Genomic DNA, 21,160 nt, shown 5'->3' with positions numbered 1-21,160 from the left:
CTCGCTGTCCATCCCACATACCATGAAGCGGATGCCACCGATAATACATTAGCTAAGTATAATCAACGCCCAAACGACACACAATGATGCAAAGGTATCAGAAAGCAAACGAACGCCAAAACAGTGACATGTGACATGTGACAAAAAGAGTCCACGAGTGGCTTTCTCTTATCGACGTGGGCCGCCCATGCCGCCCGTCATGCGACCACCCCCAGAGTTGAGACTCTGTCGTACGATCATTTCTGCCGCCTGTGCAGCAGCAAGACGTTCCTGTTGTTCGTCAGTAAGCGTGAATATGAAAAAGGAATGGCGATGCGTACCTTCTGTCTGCTTCTGTCCTTCAGGTACCGCTCAGCCTCGGGCCTCATCCTCAGTATCCTCAAGATCATGTCATCATTAGGCTCCGCCTGCGCTTCCTTTCTCTTTTCTTCCTTGGCTTTCTTCATTGTGCCAAGATTGCGCGACAGCATGATGGTCTTGTGTTTCCTAGTCGGCATCCCGACGAGCCCCGCGGCACCACCAAACTGGTGGCCCATAGCAGGCGGCGCCGACATGCGGTTCAGGCGTTGGGATTGTTCTTGCTGTCGTCGTGCACTAGCTGCAGCCATTGACTCGGACGTACGGATCAGGTCTTCAGTAGCTTCAAAGTAGAAGAAGTTGAGGTTCTGCAGCTCGTGATATTTGGGTGACTTGAGCACGTCCATGGGTACACCCTCAACATTCCCATCTTCATCTACAGCGTGGAAGAAGTCGAAAAGCATCTTCAGCCACTTGAACACAATGTCAAGCTCTTGTTGTGTCAGCGGGCGCTGTTGCGAGAGCTTGTCGGATAGCGGAGGTACGAGTAGCGACTCTATGGTCGCGAGCGCCTCTTTCCAGAGTCTTGTCATGACCATAATCATTGCAGCGTCTGTCAGCGTCTGCTTCATGATCGCGAAGTTTTCGTCAAAGTAAACGAACAGAGGACCGAGAGCTTGTGTGACGTCCTGCTGTGTAGGGCCTTGAATGACAGACATGGGTCTGGCTTGTCTGAAGTTTCCTAAGTAGTTGGTCACCTTCGATGCTACGCCCTTATTGAGCAGGGCGTCAAGTGAGCGACGCGAAAGCTTGTAGCCGATGAACGATGAAAGCTGCCATTGTTAGCGCAAACCTTGCTTTTTGATGGCAATTTGCTTACCTTGTCCGTGATCTTCCGTGTCATGTCACGCTCAGTCCTCTTAAGTGTTCTGAATGACTTGCCGAAGTAGAACTGAATGTCGTCTCGCTCGCCTTCCATGCTCACACGCAGCAACAGACGACCCTGCGTGTCCAAGTCAAGCCAGTATTCTCGGGGCATATAGTCCCGGAAGTGTGATGGATCGAGCTTGAGAGACGTCCGACCGACGCAGTCATGGTCGCCCATAGCGTCCCAGTCCCAGATTGTTGCAACGACGTTCAGCGGGCCATTAGTCGTGATGTCAATTGTCTCGTCCCAACGAGGGTTGAGGTTGCGGTAGATGACCCGAGTCTTTGCCAGACGCTTCTGATACTCATCACCAAGCACAACGTATGGGTCACTTAGTCCATTCATGTCGCAGGCTTTTAGATCTTCAGCCTCGATAATTTTGATGGTGAAGACGAAGTTGTTGTTGCGAAGGCGTTGCGTCGGGGGTGGGGAATGTTTTTGGATGACTTCGGCGCACGCATCGACGCCAATTTCGCGCTCGAGCTTATCTAGTTGCTGCATTGCATACTCAATGTTGTTGAGTTTGACAAGCGACTGTATTCGTAAGCATAGAACACATGATTGAGTTAGATACTTACCTCTGGGTAGAATTGAAAGGGCTCGACCTTCTCTTTCTGGCTGTAGAAGTCTTTGACCGTCGACAACCACTTCTCAGATTTGGTCTGATGAGCGGCAGCCTCCTGCTCGGGGGTCAAGCGATCCATTTCCTTGGCGAACTTCTGCTCAACAAGTTCGCAGTATCTCGCGAGTGCGACACCGATCGATTTCGATACAGCAGTCATGAATTTGGCGTATTGGACATCGTTATCCCAGTTTAGTGAGACAATCTGCTCGATACTCTGATTGAAGGACCGGAAGACATCCACGACCGAGACACTGTGGCGCTCCTCGTCTGAAGGAATGGGGTTCTGCGACTCGATCTGGAATTGGTCTGCCTTGAAAGCGTTGTCAACCCACCCAATAAGGTTTTGATCCGTCATCTGAATCCATCTCCACACAAAGTCCTGTAGCTGATCTTCGATGCTAAAAGCAAAGTTTTTGCCTGGTAGAGCATCGCTGTGTATGCGGCGTATCTCAACAAGCTCTTTGTACAAGTCGAAGCCATCCTGTACGGGTACATCCTCTCCTTTGCTTTGAGCAACGTCCATGATCCGAGCGACAAGGTCCCGCGCATCTGCGGCGTAAGAGGGAAACATCTTCTCAACGAGGCAATTCATGGGACTAGCACCCATAACCTCTGGGTTTTTGCGGTAGCGCTTCTGTATCCGCTCGCATAACTTGACCACAGCACGACCCAACTCAATGACATGGTAGAACTCCCACTCTTCTTTGGTGTCCGGGATGTGCTTTGCTAGAAGCTCTCGATACACGTCACCAGCCTTGTCCCTCAGTCCGTGACGTAATTGTTCAGTGAACTGATCCATATCTTCTTCGGTGCCGGGGAATGTTGGGTCGTCGTAGATGTGGGTCTCAAGGATGTACATTACCGGTCCGAGTGCAGGCGGTTTGGTGTCGTATACATGCATCATCAGCTCGTACAACTCTCTTAACAGGCAGTCGTGTAACGTTGACAGAATCTGTTGGTTGAGAGTGTAGTCCTGGATTGTCCATTTCGTTCGGTCAAACAACGATACTTGTACTGGAATATGGCTCATTCGATTCGACTTCTTGTCAGCTGGCGGTGGTTCCTTGACATAATTGAAGGCAGCATCGAGGGTGTCCAGACTGATGTCTTGATTAATGTACTTGTCGCGTATGACGTCTAGGAACAAGACAAGACGGGAAAACTGTGGTATCCTCCATCGGAGGGCTATCTCATTCAGTAGCTCAGCCGATTGTTTCGACAGTAGCTTCACAGACGGGTTCTCGTTGGTAGCTTCGGACGGTTCGAGATCGTTGTCCGCCAGGTCATACGTCAGTGCTTCATTCAGTATCGCACGATAAGTGGCACGTGGATCTGAAGGTATGAAGGTATAGGATGAGCTATCATTTGGGTCGTCGTTGAGGCTGAGCCCATTCATATCCACAGCCTGGTCAATGACATATGAGGAGCCGTTCTCAGACGACATAGAACCCTGCCTCGAACCGTCTGAGTAGCCGGGGTCCAAAGAAGCATTGGGCTTGAAGTGTGGCACAGATCCGGGTGAACTCTTTGCGAGCTCGGGGTTCGACTGTATGATTGCCAGTATCATCTGCGAGAGGTCTGGCACCTCTTGGTTCTTCCATGCCTCGTACGCCTCCTCGGTATCGAAGTCGTCACTGTTCAGCGTCTTCTTGGTCATGAGACTGAGGTGCGCCTGGTATGTCTTGAGATCCTGCAGCGCAGCCTTCTCCGTCCATACGGACTTGTATCGGTTGATATCGGCTTGTACATCGGAGTACCCTACAGCGAAGATGCGTGACACTACCAAGACGAGGGGCATGTCCTTGACTTCATAACTTCGCGGAACCTCGACTTCGACTGTTGTGCCACCCTGACCGCCATTGCGCTGGTTCTCCGCCGCCAGATCTTGGTCGTGTACGAGTAACTTCTTCTCCATCGTGGCCAGCCGATGCGCAAGTTCGGGTCTGTCCTTTTGCCAGTCATGGTCTTTGAGGCAAGAGCTGACAAGACGTAGGAAGAGAGCGACGTGCCGATCTACCATGAGCTTCCAGCTGTCATCTCCGGGCGCCTTCCCCTTTTGCAGTTCCTTTGTGGCGTTGGAGTAGAAAATCAGGAGAAGGTCCTCGACTCTCCTATCTTTGTCCATGTTCTTCCTGAACGACGGGTCCTTGAATGCATTCAGGAAGACGGCAAATGTCCGCTTGACTGTGGCATCCTGGAACTCAGGCATGCGCTCCTGCCCCATCAACACCTTTGTGATCCGTTTGTCCAGTGCAGCCATGAAGTCGCGGGGGAAGCGCGTGCTCTTGGAGTCTCGTATGAGGGAGAAGTCCTTCATGAGGTCGTTTATCGAGGTCGACGATCGCTGGACGTGTTTGGGCGCGGCGGGGACATGTTGCACCCGCTTCTGCCGGGGCTGGAGGAGGTATGCGAGGTATGCCGCGCGGAGGGCATAGAGATAGGCATCTTGGGCCGTGACGGGGCGCTTCCCCTGGGCGTTGGCTGAACTGCGTCGTCGCAGGCGGTCCTGGGCCTGGAGGCTGTTGATGCGGCGATTGCTCCCCCGGGTGCCGTCCATGGTGGAGTGCGTGGGAGGATTCAATGGCGTGGGTGGAGGAGTGCGGCCGCGGTTGGGCGCATGTCACGGCGGTGGTGGTGTAGTGCGTGCTCCCGGGCTGCAGCTGCCCAGTGGGATGTCCTAGCGGGGTCGTGCCTTCTCTTGCAATTTCTCCTACAGCGTGGCGACTTTGTCACTGGCCCTGAGCGGTCGTGTTCACTCTCGACCGAGGGTTGCTACTGCCGGCGGTATCTCTGGGCGTCGCGTCGTGGCCGACGTGGTTCCTGGTGGCGCGGAAGATCCACCGGAGTGCGTCACACGCTGTTGGGTGCAGGGAGCCAGGAGCCTCATATCGCGCTGACGGGGTCCGGCCACCTTGAAACAACGTTTTAATTAGCCGCACGTTTCTTGCTTGATAGCGCCATGTCAGCGTCGCTACTGAAAAACAGCCGTTTTACTAGTAGCGATACCCTCATCTGCACATTGCGCATCTTGTCGCCATGGTACCAAGCACGTGCTAGCTATGGAGAGCTTCCGCTTCATCCACGCGTATCGATAGCGCGCTTCTATCCTCGCACCTCCTACCACACACACGGATGCCCATCGCACACTGTAGCACCGGCTTGCTGGTATAGCCTGCGTTGAGTGGTGTATGCCTCCAAGCTCGGCACCCGTCGGCCCATTCACATGAAGGGCAGGAACCATGCCCAGGTGAGCGCCTGCTGTCCTCTACAACACTCTAGCAGTCGCGTACCACAGCCTGTGCCTCAGAACGTCGCCTTGGTGTCCCCGACCGAACATACAGCATAACGCAAGAAAATATCCTAAGTAGCCACATCTAGCGAACCGGTTCGTGCCAGCTGAGATCTACTCTACCTACCCGAATACACTGGCCATTCGCGTCAGACGATACACTCGTACCACTGCCTCCACGCCATCATGCCGGAGTCGCAAAGTCCCACAAACGCCGCCGACCGGCCCCGCCTTACCGAAGCTCAAAAGAAAGAGAACCACATCCGTTCCGAGCAGAAGCGACGCGAAGCGATTAGAGAAGGCTTCGACCGACTTGCCTCAATAGTACCCGGCTTAGAGGGACAAGGCCGCAGCGAGGCAGTTGTGCTCGGGGGTGCCATCAAGCTCATGCGCGAGAAGATTGTGGAGCGACAGCAGATCATCGCCGACGCCAAGGCGAAGGGGATCGACACAACCGGATGGGAGTTGGACAAGGACACGATGGAGGCGTGCGCTAGGCAGATGGAGCGAACGCTGGCCGAGGAGCGACAGGCGGAGAAAGAAGAGAACATTAATGGTGTTGAGGTGAAGAAGGAGTAAGAACGCACGCCTTCAACACGGTATACACGGAATGAGAATGGGCTGGGATACTGGAACATGCGTACAAGGCGTACACGCGTCAGATTGCTAGCAAGCAGCAAGACACCCTTTGACTTTCCGCATGAGTCGCGTGGGGGGGTTTGAGAAAGAGGGATCATAACCCCTTCCGGTCAGAAGTAAAGTGCATTTCTTCGCTATCCTCAAATCAAAGTGATGATTAATCCACCTAAGACGTGCGACAAACTAAGATCAAAGCGCATCCATGTAGTAGACATTCACCCGTGCACATACCACGTGCTTATCGATAAGACCCAAAATTATCTTTCACATGAAAGAAGCCCCACCAACCACCAAACTAACATCTTGCATATCAGCCTAACCCGATCCAACCCCAGTTCAGCATTCCATCATGGCATTCAGCTTCGGCTTTTCAGGCGACGACATAGAAGAAGACCCCAATGATGTGCAAGAGCAAGGGCAACAGCAAACAACGACAGATAGCAGTGTCCCACCACCTATTGCGGCCAAAACACATGATCTCGATGAGCTGGTAGGTAAGCGCTTCTGAATTTTTTACAGACAGACATGGGACAATGTCGCAACTCGCTACCCTCTCTGACAATTTCTCTCTCATAGAGACGATGACGACATGCCTGTGAGCGATACTGACAATGATTTCAGCTAGCCAGCCTCCCAGACAAACTCTCCTACTCAACCATCAACATAACCAGCCCCAAAGGCTTCACAACCCGTCTGCCCCGCCGCGAACTCTTCGATGTGCGCCTTCAACTCATGGCTGAAGACGATGGATCTTCCCAAACACCTCTGACAGGTCTGGATGTGATGCCTCCCTATCCCCTCCTCCCATCCACAAACTGACACTCACCAAAAGGACTCCGACCTCCGCCAAAACGTCTACGAAGGCGGCTACAAAACCTGGGAATGCAGTCTCGATCTCGTCCGCTACCTGCTCGATCGTGGACCGCGGAAAGATCTCGATGACCTCATGCGCGTCGGTCATGTTATTGAGATGGGTTGCGGGTCTGCGCTGCCTTCGCTTCTCCTGTTCCAATATGCGGTTACGAACCAACTTGGGATCTACTTCACCCTCACAGATTACAACGCCGACGTTCTACGGCTTGTGACTCTTCCTAATCTACTTCTGACATGGGTTGGTACGTTGGGTGATGAGGAGAGTGCAGCGCTGTTCCCTGAGGCGGGGAATCCGCTGTTGGGACCGGAGGAGAGTAGCGAGTTGTACATCACTCCTGAAATTCTGTCTGCTTTCAAGAAGGCGATGAGTGAGACTGGGATTACGATGACATTTATCTCGGGGTCTTGGACGCCGGTTGAGAAGCTTCTGGAGATGGTTCCTTCGTCTCCGGATTTGAACACATTCATTTTGGGTTCGGAAACTATCTATTCGCCAGCTTCACTCACGGCGTTTACGGATGCGATTGTCGCGCTGATGGGACGGGTGAAGACGGGCAAGACGATGGTGGCGGCGAAGAGAGTGTACTTTGGTGTTGGAGGTAGTGTGGATGGATTCAGGGAAGCTTGTGCACAGAGAGGATGTGTGGCCTACGAGATGGAGTTTGAAGGCCTAGGTGACGGAAGCGATGGAGGCGTGAGGAGATGTTTGGTTGAGGTGCAGATGTATTGAATTTTGTAAACATGGTGGTTCATTGCGGACATGAGTTATGAATGAGATGGGTATCTAGGGATGTACCAAGTAGAAAATAAAACCAAAAGGAAAGTAAAGACAATCTTGTGAACGCCGTCAAAAAATATCTAAGCACTGATCCAAGTTTCTCCAATCTACCGGTGTCGAGACGGTCTTACTACTTCGCCCTCACGGTGACTGTCGGTCCAGGCAGCTCCCTTCTACCCTCGCCTTCTTCGCCGCCACGCATAAGTCTTTTATACGTGTCCCCCTCAACCCTCATATGCTCTCCACGACTGACCTGCAGCCTATCCACACCCTTCCCGATAGCATCGATATGGTACTCCAAAGGTAGATCACTTCTGTACCCCAACATCTCTGGCGCCGCAACTCCCTCACGCAAGTTCTCTAACTCGGCCTGGATCTCTTGCAGCTTCAGAAGTGTGCCTGACACGTGATTGACCGCTCTCTTGCGATAGGCTCCGATGTTGGCAAGTAAATTGAGGGACTTGGTGTTGGCTTTCACATCGCCGCGATTACCCCCAAGTTTTGTCCAGAGGCTAGAAAGAAGCTCTTCTTGTCTGCCTGTTATCGTCTGGTCATCGCCTGTTGCAATTTCGTAGATGGTGCCTAGTCGCTCATCAAGGTTGTGCAGAACAAGAAGCAGAGCTTGAGCTGTTTCGATAAGACGCGTAATCTCGTCTTTGTTCTTGCTGACGTGTGAGACGTACTGGTCGAAGATGCGTTGTTGGAGCGTTGGCGGTGGCGCGACGAACGCACCCGTGACCTGGTTGATAACTCGGCCAACGGCGCCAATGGAAGCCTCTTTCTCCGAGATACCAGACAACACGTTCATGGTCCAGGTGTTTGTCGCAATTACACGGTCCATAGCTGCCCCTATGCGACTGTTGTAACGAGACAGATCAACGGAAGCCTCGTTGGCTGTTTGTACAAAGTACTCGAATTCATTATCCAGGGCCTTCCGGCTCGGAAGACGAGAGTGCTTGACAAGAATACGCAAGTCGCGAATAGCGAGTTCGGAGTTCTTGATCGTGGCGGGCAAAGCAGAAGTATCCTTCGATGCGTCCAGGATATCCTCGAATCGACTTTGAACATTGATGAGTTCCTCGAAGTCGGCCTGAGGTTCTGACGTGTCTAGCGTAGCGCATGCTGGGATGAGGTAGGAAGAGCCTGGTATCGCGCAAACAGGCCCCATTACAGCGTTCGATACTGTGGATCGTAGTATCCCGGATGCTAGCTGGATGCCGAAGACTAGGATACCAACGCCGAGGGCGACCCCTAAGAACGGCTTGATAAAGTGTCGCATCGCGTAGGAGAAGATGTCTAGGAAGTGGGCGAGGAGTGGTGCGGCGACGTTATCCCAGAAGAGGTTCACGTAGTGCCATGGGCTCACTTCTTCCTGGTTTTGTTGTGGCGCTTGCGGGTATCCGCTGGCAGACCCCTTCGTGAAAGAGCTGCCTGGTGCAAGGGGCGAGTCTGATGGGCGGTTCTGGGTCGTGTTTCTTACTCGGTTCCGCGGCTGGGATTTTGGACCTGGCGAGCCGCTGTAACCACTTGGCGAGTTACTCATGGAAGGCATGATGAAGCTCGGCTCGGATGCGTCGTCTTTTCGTGTCCTGTCGGACCCTATCCTTTGCGACTGGCTGGCTTTGGTCCGACTTGCTGGCTTCCTCACGGGTCGAGCCTGCGTTTGCGCCGTAGGTGTTGACTTGCTGAGGTGATTGCGCTTAGGTCTGGGTGTCACGGTCGTTCGTGGTTCTTGTACAGTTTCTTTGTCAGAGTCCTCTAGTTCCAATTCGCTGGCTTCGTCGCTGGCCGAGTGAATGGAGCCTGCGTCACCGGATGCGTAGTCAGCGTCGCCCCAGCTACTTCCCAAGCTGTGTTCGAGTCGCCGTGAACGTGCGCTCATATTCCAAGTTGATGATATCTAGGATCTGTGACGTAGGGCTGACGGTTGGGTGGGTCAGGGTAAGAATGCAATACAGAGCAGGGGGTAGTTATAGATTTAGGCAGTGGTGTGTCTAGTGATGACCCAAACTGTCTCACTGACTGCCTTTGTGTCGTTGTAGGAGGCTGGGTAGAACAGGTTGCCACTTCCTACGTGTGACGTGGGGCCTGCCAATCAGGCTTCTGGCGCATACTGTGTCTTAGTGCGTCGCAGAGACATCAAGCACTTTTGTTGTTAGTGGAGTTCCAGAGCAATGGCCCTAGCACTGTACCTGTAGTACCTGACTGCGTTCGGGGTTCAAGTGGTGTTGGCGTACAGACGCGTCGACGTCATATTCGAGCTCGCGTGCGCCAAGACGACTAGTCCAGAAAGTGCATCCTGAACAGCACGCGAAGTTGGTGCAGGAGTCAAGACTTTCCGATGCCACTACGCCAGCTTTCCCTCGCGCTACGGACTGCAAGACGGGCGCAATTAGAACCAACGAGGTGGCGCCACCAAGGACGTCTTTTCGTGCGCAGTTGCTCTTGTTCTGCGCCCCACCAGTTGCAGCACACAGTGACCGTCTCGTCTGAAGCACCCGCCAGTGCGCAATTGAACCCTACAGCCGGCACCCCGCCTACACCTCCTCTCGACCATCGAGCCCTCGCGCAAACACACAATCTCTTCATCACATCTCCGTATAGCCCCGGCTCGCCGCTCATCCTTCCCAACGGTGCCTATGTCTTCCAGAAGTTGCAGTCGTTCCTGCGAGCGCAATATCCGCAATTCGGCTTTCAAGAGGTCATCACGCCCATAATATACAAGAAGTCGCTATGGGAGAAGTCCGGGCACTGGGAGAACTATGCAGAAGACATGTTCAGTGTGCAGGGAAGAGGGACAACAGCGCAGATACCTGAAGCAGAAGGCGGAGAGGATGGGGAGTTCGGTCTGAAGCCCATGAACTGCCCGGGTCACTGTTTGCTGTTCAGGGACGAGATCAAGAGTTACAGAGATCTTCCAGTCAGACTCGCCGACTTCAGCGCTCTGCACCGGAACGAGATCTCAGGCGCCTTGACGGGACTGACCAGAGTCAGGCGGTTCCACCAGGACGACGCGCACATCTTCTGTCGGCCAGACCAAATTCTGGCAGAGATTGAGCAGACGCTGAAGTTCGTGGGCATGGTGTACAACACGTTTGGACTGGGACCCTACAAGCTGCTTCTCTCGACTCGGCCCAAGGACAGCTTCATCGGCACCATCGAGGAGTGGGATCGCGCGGAGGAGCAGCTGACTACCGCGTTGAACAACATCGGAAGCGAATGGGCAATCAACGAGGGAGACGGAGCGTTCTATGGCCCAAAGATTGACATCATCTTGAAAGACTCGAATGGCAAGGAGCATCAGACGGCAACCATACAGCTCGACTTCCAGCTGCCGCAGCGCTTCGATCTGCAATACCAAGCATCACCGGACGAATTGGAGGCAGGACCGCAGTCGTCTATGGATGCAGGACTGGATCCGGCTCTTCGCCGCCCAGTCATTGTACATCGCGCCATCTACGGTTCCATCGAGCGTTTCATGGCTCTATTGATTGAACACTACGCTGGCAAATACCCATTCTGGCTTTCGCCTCGACCGGCCATTGTCTTGTCGCTGAACTCAGACCCCAAAGTTCTTGAACACGTCTCGCGCATTCAATCTGTTCTTTCTGGTCTCACGCCTTCTGACGCACCCGCAACTTCGTTATCGTCGCCCAAGCCCTTACCGTTATCGACTATACACCTACCCATTGACGTCGATACGAGTGACCGCTCGCTTGGAAAGAAGATTGCTGAAGCCAGGACAAAGAAGTACAACCACATCATCGTCGTTGGCGGTAAGGAGGTGGAGAGCGGTAGCATGAATCTTCAGATCGTGAACCAACCAAACGAGGAGTCCACTATAGACGCGCTACAGGTTTCGTTAGGCAAGACACTCACTGAGAAAGAGCGATCGAAGGCCACCGTGAACGTCGACCTGGATGGCGCCAGGAAATACTTCGAGAAACTGGCCAACTCGTTCTTGTAATACAACGCCGATTCAGATTCAAACCTTGCCTATGTTCAATTTGTGTGACAACGTGGTTGCCCAGTGTTCAGTCTCGCTGTTTGCTCTGCCCGTTTTAACGATCCATCATTACGTGCGGCTGATAACGACATTTCGCACGTTTCTTCGAGAAAGGTTCCTGGTATGCTCAAAGAGAAGGTAGTATGGAGGATACAGGCTCTGCCACTGCTACTACACCCCGAAGGCTTGTCGAACGAATTGCGACATCTAAGTAGCAAGGTCTATCCGCAGTTGTCAAGGGTGTCTCATGTCTTCAGAGTCGAATTACCGATTGGTGTTCTCACTCTCACTCTCACTTTCACTTTCACTCTCACTTCCCGAGCACCGCCAAGACAACTAGTTCTTGCACGGGTACCTCAAAATTCTGCTCCATTGCTCACCGCGTCACCAATCCTTCAGCGACGTTTCTTGTTCACGACCCTATCTCACGCGATGGCGACCGAAGTGCCGTTCACCGCCGACGCCGTACGCAGTATAGAGCTAATTCCTTGTGCACATGCGCCCACCAAACCACCAGCGTGAGTCCGAAACAATTCCAGCCATGCGTTCTTGCTAACAGTCTCAGTCACGTCTACGACAAGATCATTACCGTCGCGGTCGGACCGGACAATGCCAAGAAGAAGTTCAAGATCTATCGCGGGCTCCTGTGTCACTTCTCCAGCTACTTCGATCGCATGCTCAACGGTTCTTTCCGGGAAGGTGGCTCAACGTACCTTCGACTAAAGGATACCGACGCCGACACCTTCGACGTGTTCTTCTATTGGCTCAATTCTGGTGTTGTAGGTTTGGCGGACAGCGGAGGCCTTCTGGACTGGGGGAAGGTAATGAAGGCCTACGTGTTCTCCGACTTTCATCAGGCGCCTATCTTCAAGAATGCTGTCTTGGAATCTCTATACACTCGTTGGCTGTCAGAGAATGTGGTCGCTGTCGATGTTACAGAATTCTTGTACACCAACACATCTGAAGGGGACAGTATGAGGAAGCTTATTGTCGATATAATGGTGGCATCGGGCAACTTCAGGGAAGGTAAAAGACATCATCTCTTCGATTGCCACAAAGAGTTCCTCATAGATATCATTGTGGGATGTCGAGCTCGAGGCCTAGTCCCGGGTGACGGATCAAGGATCGATGCAGACACTTGGTTCGTCGACATGCGAACGAGCTTTTGCGAAAGATATCATGTACATAGTGAAAGGGATGCCGTTTGAGGAGATGTCAATTCGTAAGTCTAGCTCTCGGTTGTGGCAGCTCAGAGGCAGTCGCCAATCCGAGACGCAAGTGCACTTAGGAGACGGTGTGGCAAGGTTGTCATTTTACCTTTCAAGTTATGTGGAAGACTTTCGGTCAACGATGCAGGTGGATCCGTTGAGTCTTCTAAGATTGTTGAAGTTGTGTTCACTTTTATGCTAGGGCTACGTTCTTAGTACATAAATGAAGTACATCTGAGACTATATGGTCCATTTTGACCGTACCCATGTCGCCCTTTCGTTGTTGCGCTCCATGATTCTGCTACGGGGTAATCAGATGCTCATTAAATCAAAATACAGCATATATACTAACTGTTGTGCTTCAACCCTCATCTAATGACTGACAAGTTTTATAGCTACTCATAGAGAAGAGGTGCATGTATACTGCTCAGGTTGGCTAGGTTAGCACAAACGTATCTTCACCTTCACTTTCACTTCGGCATCTCGGCTAGTGGAGTTTGCTGCCTACCAAGAGATACACAAACGGCGTTTACACCTTGTGAGAACTTTATCAACAACATCTACACCTCCTTCAAGGAAACCAACTCCAACACTATTATGATGAGCCACCCATTAGCATGGTGCGCACACCCGTGGACCGCGCCTACCATCACCAACAAGTACGACACAGTCACGATCAACGTCGGCTCCGGCAGAAATATCCAGCAGTATGATCTACATGTCGAAGCACTCAGAGCGCGCTCGCGACACTTCCATGAGGCCCTTTCAGCCTCCTCAAACGAGGAGCGCACAGCGATCCACCTCGCGTGCTCTACGCCAATGCGATTCGACGTCTTCGCCAACTGGCTTTACAAAGGCAGCTTAGACTCCAGCAATGACACCGATTTGAGATACCTCTTCTTATGCGAACTACACGTATCTGCCGACACCTTCGATATCCCGCTTCTGCGCAACAAGATTGTGGATGTGTTCTTCAACAAGCTTTTGAGCGACGCCCAGCCACTGCCCTACGAAATCATGAAGTACATCGAGGAGCATCTGAGGGACTCTGCTTTGAGGACCATGATGCAAGACATCATGCTGAACTGCGGTGAGACGGAGGACATGGCCGAGTGGAAGGTCAACCTTGCGAAGGGCTTCAGGATGGAAGGTGGTAGAAACAAAGACGTCGCTGAGACAATTGACAGGGGTTCAGATGTGAGAGAGTACTTGGTCGCGTTGAGGGGTAAGGTATGCGAGAAATATCACGAGCATGTGGAGAGAGATGAGATGGTCGTGGAACGTGAGGAGATGTGGTTCTTCGACCCACCTCTGGAATAGGCGGGGAGCACTTTCATGTAGTATAAGACGTCCGACATATAGACGATAACAAGGTCAGAATGGAAAGAGTGGGATGTCGTAGTGGAATTTGATACATTCAGTTGTCAAGTTGTCCATGCGAACAAGGTGATCTAGCTGAACTCACTGAAACTCGGTCGTTAATATTATGACTCCTGACACAGTGTAAGATAAGCTTCTGTCGAACTATGTACCGTGGTATGAAGGGCTGTACTCGCAATGCATGTGCGGAGGTTGTGCATACCTGCCCAGGTGGGCAGTTCTTTCCAGGATCCATGGATTTGCGCTAGGCTAACGCTAGTCTTCGTCCGGTAAGACCCTGATTTATCTGGCTGACGTCATGAGCTCGCACATTGGAATCCGACTACGGTCTCATCTCAAACCGACCTGCTCCAAAGATGGTCCATGAACGTTCCCATGGCGATTCCTAGCCTCTTCCGCTGACGATTGGGGTATATCCGTACAACCGCAGCCATGCAACGCCGCGCAGCGCTTGGTCGTGCCAAACAGAGTGTGGCGTACGAAATTCATTGTCGCCCAAAGCACTCCTTTCTCTTTGGCACTCGCTGATTGGGGGTGGCGTCGTATGAGTTACGCATGAAGGTGCTGGACAGCGATATAGGATGAAGGCAAGCGCAGCCAATCGCGTGTAAGTCGGTATGTAACAAGACCGAAGAAGAGTGGCGATGAGTACATGAAGTACACCGCAAATGGATCCTTCCGGTCCTTTTGTAGCTCGAGACTGCTAAGACACATGTCGCAAAATACAACTTCCTGACAGCATCGCCGCCTTCAACGGAGATTGAAGCGTACCTTATCTAGCACGCGGCTGATAGGCACAGGCTTCTCATTCACAAAGGAAACCTCGGAATCGGTACGTTCGTCTACGAGAGAAGCTCGAGATGCTGGTGGCGATATCTCCGGATCAGCCGAACGCATCGTCAGCCATTGGGTGACAAGCATACCGAGACAGACTGAACTATGCATCAGCGTTTGTTGACCACAAGGGGCGAATCGTGAACTTACTATCAGCGAGGCACATGAGCAGACAAGCGTGGCTCATCTTGGCGAAGTTCCAGGCGAGAAACAGGCTATTGTTGCACAAAGTGACAAACAACATGAAGCCTGAGCCAACAACATTTCGAACCAGCATGACTCGCAAGTTGTTCCGAGAAGATACGGCCCGTCGTGTTCCTTTCATCCAAAGTCGGAGTGTCTGCATTGAAGAGCCAGTCGATGTACCAGCAGTGTCGCTTGCGAAACTAAATATCCTAGGTGCCGATGAGCCCAGTGCTGGTCGAAGCTGCCAGACGAAGATTCCCGTGAGAACAGTGTTCATTAGGATGTCCAGCACGATGATCGCAATCGTAGCCGGCCGCTCGATGCCTATCCTGCATTCGCCTGTCTGGTGGTTCAAGATAGCCATTGGGTTGACAAACTGCCATCCCATGATCGCGAGGAAACCACCCGTGACGAAGATTCCTCCGAAGACATACAGCATATCCCGTGTGCGATCCACGAACGGAGCTCGTACGATATGAACGCGCTCCAGCAAGAAGAGATATCTGTATATAGTTTAGCATCCGGGCTTGGGGTGAGCGTCACGTACGAGTAAACACTCACAGTGCTATCTTGTCCGCGCTATACATGGCGATGCAGACTCGTATGGCAGCATGACATTGAGCATCCGTTTGCAGACCCAGTCCAGCTATCTGTATGGCTGTGGCAAATAGAAAGGCCGAGCAGATGAAGCCTTGCGCGAACACGAGTACATCCGACACCCGGGTTTTGGACTTCTGGCCAGCCATGCGGCCTGCTCGATATCCTACCAAGCAGTTAGCAAACATTCTGAGCGACCTCTGGATACGAAGCGGTCAACATAAGATTCGAATGCACTTACCTTGGGCCAACGCGAGAACAAATGCAAACAGGATGCATATGATAATCACTGCCACGCGATGTGGTGGCAGCTCGTCCAGGTTGACATGTTTGTGGCTTTCGTCCCGAGTAACAAGGAAAAGCGGAGACATTGGCTGCGCAGCCACACCAGCGATGGGGATTTGCGCAAAAGCAAATAATATCGCAAAGGTAGAAGATCGCATCAACGCTGCCAAGGTGTCCGTTGAGACATGGGGAGTGGTCTCACGACATATAGGTTCACGAAGCGAGCTCTGATCAAGTGTTCAAACTAATTTGCGTATTACGCCGTGGCAAGACTTCTCACTCAACGTCAATCAATCACAACACGGTATATCCTCGATCTATCGGATCGTAGGGCAATACGTCAAGGGCTAGTGCATCAGTGGACGAGTCACCGCTAAAGCTTACTTCAACGGTTCCGACGAGGGGAAGCTGGAGACAACTCCGTAGCGCCGAGCAGGCACCCCGTAGCGAGCCTTCCACGCGCTATGGTGCGGAGACGTTGCGCTACAGCCCTACTACTAGACACCGTTGGGCTCTAGAAGTCTTGATCGGCTGGAGAGTTTTGACCGCTGCTTCATGAGATGCAGAAGTCGCTTCAGCCACATGTTTGCGCCTCCAAAACGACCACCGTGAAGGCTCTGGTTTCCAAATACCATAGTGGCATCTGAACGAGGCTATGCGCGTAAGCTTACGGCGACCAGGTCCGGAGATTCCAAGAGGCTTGGATCTCGGGTTGGGAAAAGGACCGGATGCCGCACGCCCCGGGCTTATCATCCAGGGCTGATACAGAGAGAACCTTGGAATCTTGGAAACCTTCGGGACGCGCCCTTATCTCTGGACCCTCATAATGTCCAGCAGCCATGTCATCCCGTAGTGGTAGCCTTCGTCATCGTTGGTTTCCGCTAAGTTCCTTCACATGTTATGGCTGTCGTTCCGACTCCACCTTGGCTATGTCACGATGCAGAACAGACATCGTGTAGTGTATGTTGTCCTAGGTCGCTCCACTCGTTTTGCTTCCCAATAGTCTAACTAACAAGTGTTTGCGAGCTGCAATAGGGTTTCGGCCTTCTTTTTGGGCGTGCTCGGACGAAGAAGACCGGGATATCTGGAAGCTGTCAGAGGGGAGTGAAGGGTCTACCATGTACCCCTCAAGTATTTTCTGTAAATGAAGTCAACCGCCCAAGCCCTTTTAATGGCCCTGGGCAGAGACATGTAATCTTGCCAAGGGTACTAATAAGGAACGACAAGCCCAGTCTCCCCTATCCGCCGTACCCCTCACTGCGCGCTGGGAATTTGCCTACGCAATACCTATATTCATTTAGATGTTGTCCCACGAATGAGAAGTCTGACAAACATTTGTGGCAACCACTATGTATTCTTTGACCGTGGCCGCCACCCTGGTTACTCATTCGACAAAGACAAAAGTGTTATGATCATCTGTGACTGGAGGTCGTCTCCATGGCTGGCACGCGATGTACTGAGCAAGGTAGTATGGTCGGTAGACGAGAGTGGAACGCAGATACAGCAGAGCTAAAGCAGCAAGTGTCACGTAGCATATCATTATGTGTTAGCATGGAGTGCAGGTAAACATGCTTACAAGGGTTAGTGTTTGTTTGGTATATGTAGAGTACCTTGCTGTACATGGTCGCGTTTCGCTTGGAACGTAACTGCACAGTGCATACCCGTGGACTGCCTCTCTACCACCCTAACAGAACTTCTCCATCGTTCGTGAGCTCAGATCAGACTCGTAGCCTTCCCTACCGATAGCCATTGGCTCGATCGATGTCCGAACCCGTCAGTCGTCCTCATAAGAATCGCGTATGTTGGGCAATGCTGAGATTTCATTGTGCCAACAGGCGAATGGAAAGACGCTCGCTCACTCGGTCTACCAGCCAGAAGAAGTATTGGCATCGGCAGCTGCGGTGGTGTCGTCAGCCCAGTTGCCGCTCGACTCAACCGGAGTGTCACCCCATCCGCCAGCCGCAGCGGTCGAGCCACCGGCATCGCCCCAGTCACCGCCAGCAGTCTCAGCAGGAGGCTCGGGGCAACGCTTCTCGCCATGACCGTAGTTGTTGCAGTTGCGGCACTTCACGCGAGACCAGTCACGAGGCTTGTGGCACTCGCGAGAAGCATGACCCTCCTCGTCGCAGTTACGGCACTTCATGATACGAGGCTGGTCGCAATCGCGCGAAATGTGATCCTCGTTGCCACAGTTGTGGCAGGCGCGACCAGGGCCGCCAGCCATGGGCTTACGAGGCTCAGTGCACTCCGTCTTGCGATGTCTGAAGATTGTTAGCTTGGCACTTCAGGATGCTCTGCAAGAGTTCGACTTACCCGATCTTGCCGCAGTTGAAACAGGCTTGACCACCGGAGCCCTGAGGACAATCGCGCTTCTGGTGATCCGTCCCACCACAGCCGAAACAGGCACGGTCGCCGCCGCCACCACCTCCACCGGAGGGGCAGTCACGCTTTTGATGACCAGTCTTGCCACAGCCAAAGCAGGCCCGGTCGCCGCCACCGCCGCCGTTGTTGTTGTAGCTGGTAGTGTTTGCAGTAGAGAAACCGCCAGCAGAGCCCCAGCCGTCATTGGCAGTAGTCGTAGCGCCGCCGAAAGTGTCACCACCAGAGCCGAACTCGTTGTTGGCGTCAGCAAACTCGTTGGTGCCGCTGAACTCGTTGCCACCACCAAAGCTTGTAGCGTCGCCGCCGAAAGTACCAGCTGGATTCTTGGCCTTCTCCAACTCTTCGCGCTCTTTGGCTTCAGCTGCACGGTGCTTCTTGGAGTTCTTGTGTTGGATCCAATCCTTGGTGGGGATCTCGCGGTCGCAGAGCTCGCAAAGGGAGATACGAGCAACATGCTCCTTGGCCTTGGGGTACGGGTTGGATGGCATGTTGGAATACAGGTTAGCCGGACCACGGGCCATGATGAGGACTGTGGAGGATGCGAGAGAGGTGAACTAGACACAGTTCGTTAGCTATTTGAACTCAGGAGATGGCAGCAGTGCAGTGAAGCGCGACAGACGCCGGTCGAGCGCCTAAAGAATCCAGGCTGGAAGCAACCTGGAGCTCGCGGTCTGCGCGCGACACGTTCAAAACTGAGTGTGCGCACTTGCAAATTTGCGGAGCAGGCTGACTGGGCCTAGAGACTGACGTGTGAATACGCTAGAGGTGAGAGGAACTTACCTTGTATAAGCAGAGTATGCGTCGCAGGCGGTCGACAATGAGGTCACTGTCTCTTGATCGTACAATTGATCTCGCACGTTGTCGCTGGTGAGGTGGGGTCGCAGGAGCGGAGGTGAGAGCGTGGGAAATTTTTATATAGGCAGGCGCGAGGCAGTGGACCCTGCACCAACGACAACAAACAGACGAAGCGAGACCGGGTAGGAGCCGAGTGATACAATGGAAGACGATGGAAACAGTGAGAGGATCGCGATGATGACGCTAGCATGCATGACGGGTACCTGCGCAAGAAATGACAGGGCGCCGGGAAATCTCACGGTGAGAGATCATCGTGAAGTCCAGTAGACGTAGAAAGTGATGGGTAGGTGAGTATGGAAAAGAGACTATTGGCGCTCAATGGCAGTCCTTGCACCATAGAATGATGAGTGTTGACCTGGCTATGCACAACCGAAAAAGACAAAAAATAGCTGTACTGAACATTGAGCTCAAGCACCTGCAGGCATCCCGTCTTCGACTTCCACCTCCTCTTCCGCTCTTTGACCCTCGCTCTTTGCCGGCTCCTTCCAACCTGTACCGGCCTGTACGAGCACGACGACGATGGAGAGTCCTACGGCACAAAGGAACAATGCCTTGAGTGCATCCGCGTATGCCCCAACGGCAACGACCCTGTCTTTTCCTTCCAGCTTACCTACAAGTGCCGGACTCCCCAGTAGTCTCCGAGTGAGCTCACCGCGATTCTTCAACCCAGCCTGCGCAAAACCGTCATCCAGAGATTTGTGCAGTACGCGAACGAAGTAACCACCGCCAATGGCCGAACCGAAAGAGCCTGAGAAGCCGCGAAACGTAGCAAGGAGAGAGATCACGATCGGGTGCACCTCCGGGAGTGTAAGATGGAGCAGATGGACAAGTGCGTAGTTCGTTGCCGCGCCAGTAACAAGTCCGTTGAGGAACACCATAGCAACATATAGACCCCACGGACTTGTTGGTGTAGAAATGAGAGCCAGGACAGCCATAGTGATTGGAAACAGTGCCATCGCAACGACGGTATGGAGGTAGAAGCTGCCCGTGCGTTTGATATGGAAGACACCAGCAAGAAGACCACCGGTTGCAAAGCCGGCGTTAGTGGGAATGAGAATTGATCCAGCGACAGCCGGAGCCCAACCCCGAACGGCAAGCGCATATACGGGCGTGTAGAAGAGGATACTCCAACGGGCCATCATGAAGCCAGTCGTGCCAAGGCAGGTCAACAGGGTTCCACGAGATCGTAGAACGGAGACTGGAATGACGGGATCGCCAGCGACGTAGGCCTCGTTTAGAACGAATACTGGAAGAGCAAGAGCCGATAGAATGATCGGCGTTGGAAGAACCTTTGAACCAGATAAGCCAAGAAGGAAGAGCACAATGGTGGTGGTCAAGAGCAGGGCTCCGGAGTAGTCGATGCGGGCTAGCTTTTCGCGGATCGAGAGATTTTCATACTTGATGTTCTTTGAAGTATGGCTGGCTGGAATTGAAAAGAGGAGACCCAAGCCGGCCACAAAGCTTATTGGTGCCTGGATGCCAAACAATGGTTTCTGTGGTTATGTCAGTTGAGCCCACTAGATCTCGTCATCTGATAGTGTCCACTTACCCATCCAATTCTAGGCTCAAGCGCGCCCGCTATGACCGCTCCAAGCGAGACACCGACTGTCATTGCAGTGTTTGCAAGGCCCATATACAAGCCTCTTCGTTTAGGGCTGGTCATCTGGATCGCCATGATGCTAGCAACGATGAAAATGCCACCGCCACCAGCTCCAGTTACAACGCGGCCGATGATAAAGTGTTCGAAAGACACAGATGTGGACGTGATGGCCGATCCAATGGCTATCAACATAGTGGAGAAGAACATGCATAACCGTGGACTAAACACTTGACATAGCCGTCCCATCAAAGGGGCGAGAGAAGACATGGCGATGAGATACGATGAAGTAAACCAGCTGGCAGTTTCGAAGGCATCTAGATCAGCGGCGATAGACGATTGGGTCGTTGTAAGGATAGAGATGTTCGTAGCTGTCGTGAAGGTTAGGTCAAGTTTGTTTC

General features: G+C 52.8%; 8 protein-coding genes across 8 annotated transcripts; 4 read left to right on the top strand and 4 right to left on the bottom strand.

Moving 5' to 3' along the window:
• Positions 1-168: 168 nt before the first annotated feature.
• J4E78_004593 (uncharacterized protein) lies at positions 169-4,407 on the bottom strand (the record flags this gene model as incomplete). Its single annotated transcript, XM_049365221.1, has 4 exons — positions 169-270; positions 321-1,130; positions 1,178-1,759; positions 1,804-4,407. 4 exons carry the CDS (start codon positions 4,405-4,407, stop codon positions 169-171), a joined length of 4,098 nt encoding a protein of 1,365 aa, XP_049223022.1.
• A 918-nt stretch (positions 4,408-5,325) lies between these two features.
• J4E78_004592 (uncharacterized protein) lies at positions 5,326-5,718 on the top strand (the record flags this gene model as incomplete). Its single annotated transcript, XM_049365220.1, has 1 exon — positions 5,326-5,718. The coding sequence occupies one exon, from the start codon at positions 5,326-5,328 to the stop codon at positions 5,716-5,718; it is 393 nt and encodes a 130-aa protein (XP_049223021.1).
• A 409-nt stretch (positions 5,719-6,127) lies between these two features.
• Positions 6,128-7,381, top strand: J4E78_004591 (uncharacterized protein; the record flags this gene model as incomplete). Its single annotated transcript, XM_049365219.1, has 3 exons — positions 6,128-6,268; positions 6,400-6,558; positions 6,611-7,381. The coding sequence occupies 3 exons, from the start codon at positions 6,128-6,130 to the stop codon at positions 7,379-7,381; spliced, it is 1,071 nt and encodes a 356-aa protein (XP_049223020.1).
• Positions 7,382-7,559: 178 nt separating this feature from the next.
• J4E78_004590 (uncharacterized protein) lies at positions 7,560-9,311 on the bottom strand (the record flags this gene model as incomplete). The annotated part of the gene is made up of 1 exon (XM_049365218.1): positions 7,560-9,311. One exon carries the CDS (start codon positions 9,309-9,311, stop codon positions 7,560-7,562), a length of 1,752 nt encoding a protein of 583 aa, XP_049223019.1.
• Positions 9,312-9,770: 459 nt separating this feature from the next.
• On the top strand, positions 9,771-11,396 carry J4E78_004589 (uncharacterized protein; the record flags this gene model as incomplete). The annotated part of the gene is made up of 1 exon (XM_049365217.1): positions 9,771-11,396. One exon carries the CDS (start codon positions 9,771-9,773, stop codon positions 11,394-11,396), a length of 1,626 nt encoding a protein of 541 aa, XP_049223018.1.
• A 471-nt stretch (positions 11,397-11,867) lies between these two features.
• On the top strand, positions 11,868-13,963 carry J4E78_004588 (uncharacterized protein; the record flags this gene model as incomplete). Its single annotated transcript, XM_049365216.1, has 3 exons — positions 11,868-11,953; positions 12,001-12,514; positions 13,187-13,963. 3 exons carry the CDS (start codon positions 11,868-11,870, stop codon positions 13,961-13,963), a joined length of 1,377 nt encoding a protein of 458 aa, XP_049223017.1.
• A 3,826-nt stretch (positions 13,964-17,789) lies between these two features.
• Positions 17,790-18,828, bottom strand: J4E78_004587 (uncharacterized protein; the record flags this gene model as incomplete). The annotated part of the gene is made up of 2 exons (XM_049365215.1): positions 17,790-18,186; positions 18,239-18,828. 2 exons carry the CDS (start codon positions 18,826-18,828, stop codon positions 17,790-17,792), a joined length of 987 nt encoding a protein of 328 aa, XP_049223016.1.
• Positions 18,829-19,569: 741 nt separating this feature from the next.
• J4E78_004586 (uncharacterized protein) lies at positions 19,570-21,029 on the bottom strand (the record flags this gene model as incomplete). The annotated part of the gene is made up of 2 exons (XM_049365214.1): positions 19,570-20,655; positions 20,712-21,029. The coding sequence occupies 2 exons, from the start codon at positions 21,027-21,029 to the stop codon at positions 19,570-19,572; spliced, it is 1,404 nt and encodes a 467-aa protein (XP_049223015.1).
• Between the last annotated feature and the right edge of the window lie 131 nt (positions 21,030-21,160).

The sequence above is a fragment of the Alternaria triticimaculans genome (genome assembly GCF_023758025.1).
Source record: "Alternaria triticimaculans strain BMP 0046 chromosome Unknown scaffold_5, whole genome shotgun sequence".
Classification (NCBI taxonomy): Eukaryota; Fungi; Ascomycota; class Dothideomycetes; order Pleosporales; family Pleosporaceae; genus Alternaria; species Alternaria triticimaculans.
The sequence above is the reverse complement of the archived record's forward strand: the minus strand, read 5'-3'. Positions and strand labels throughout refer to the sequence as shown.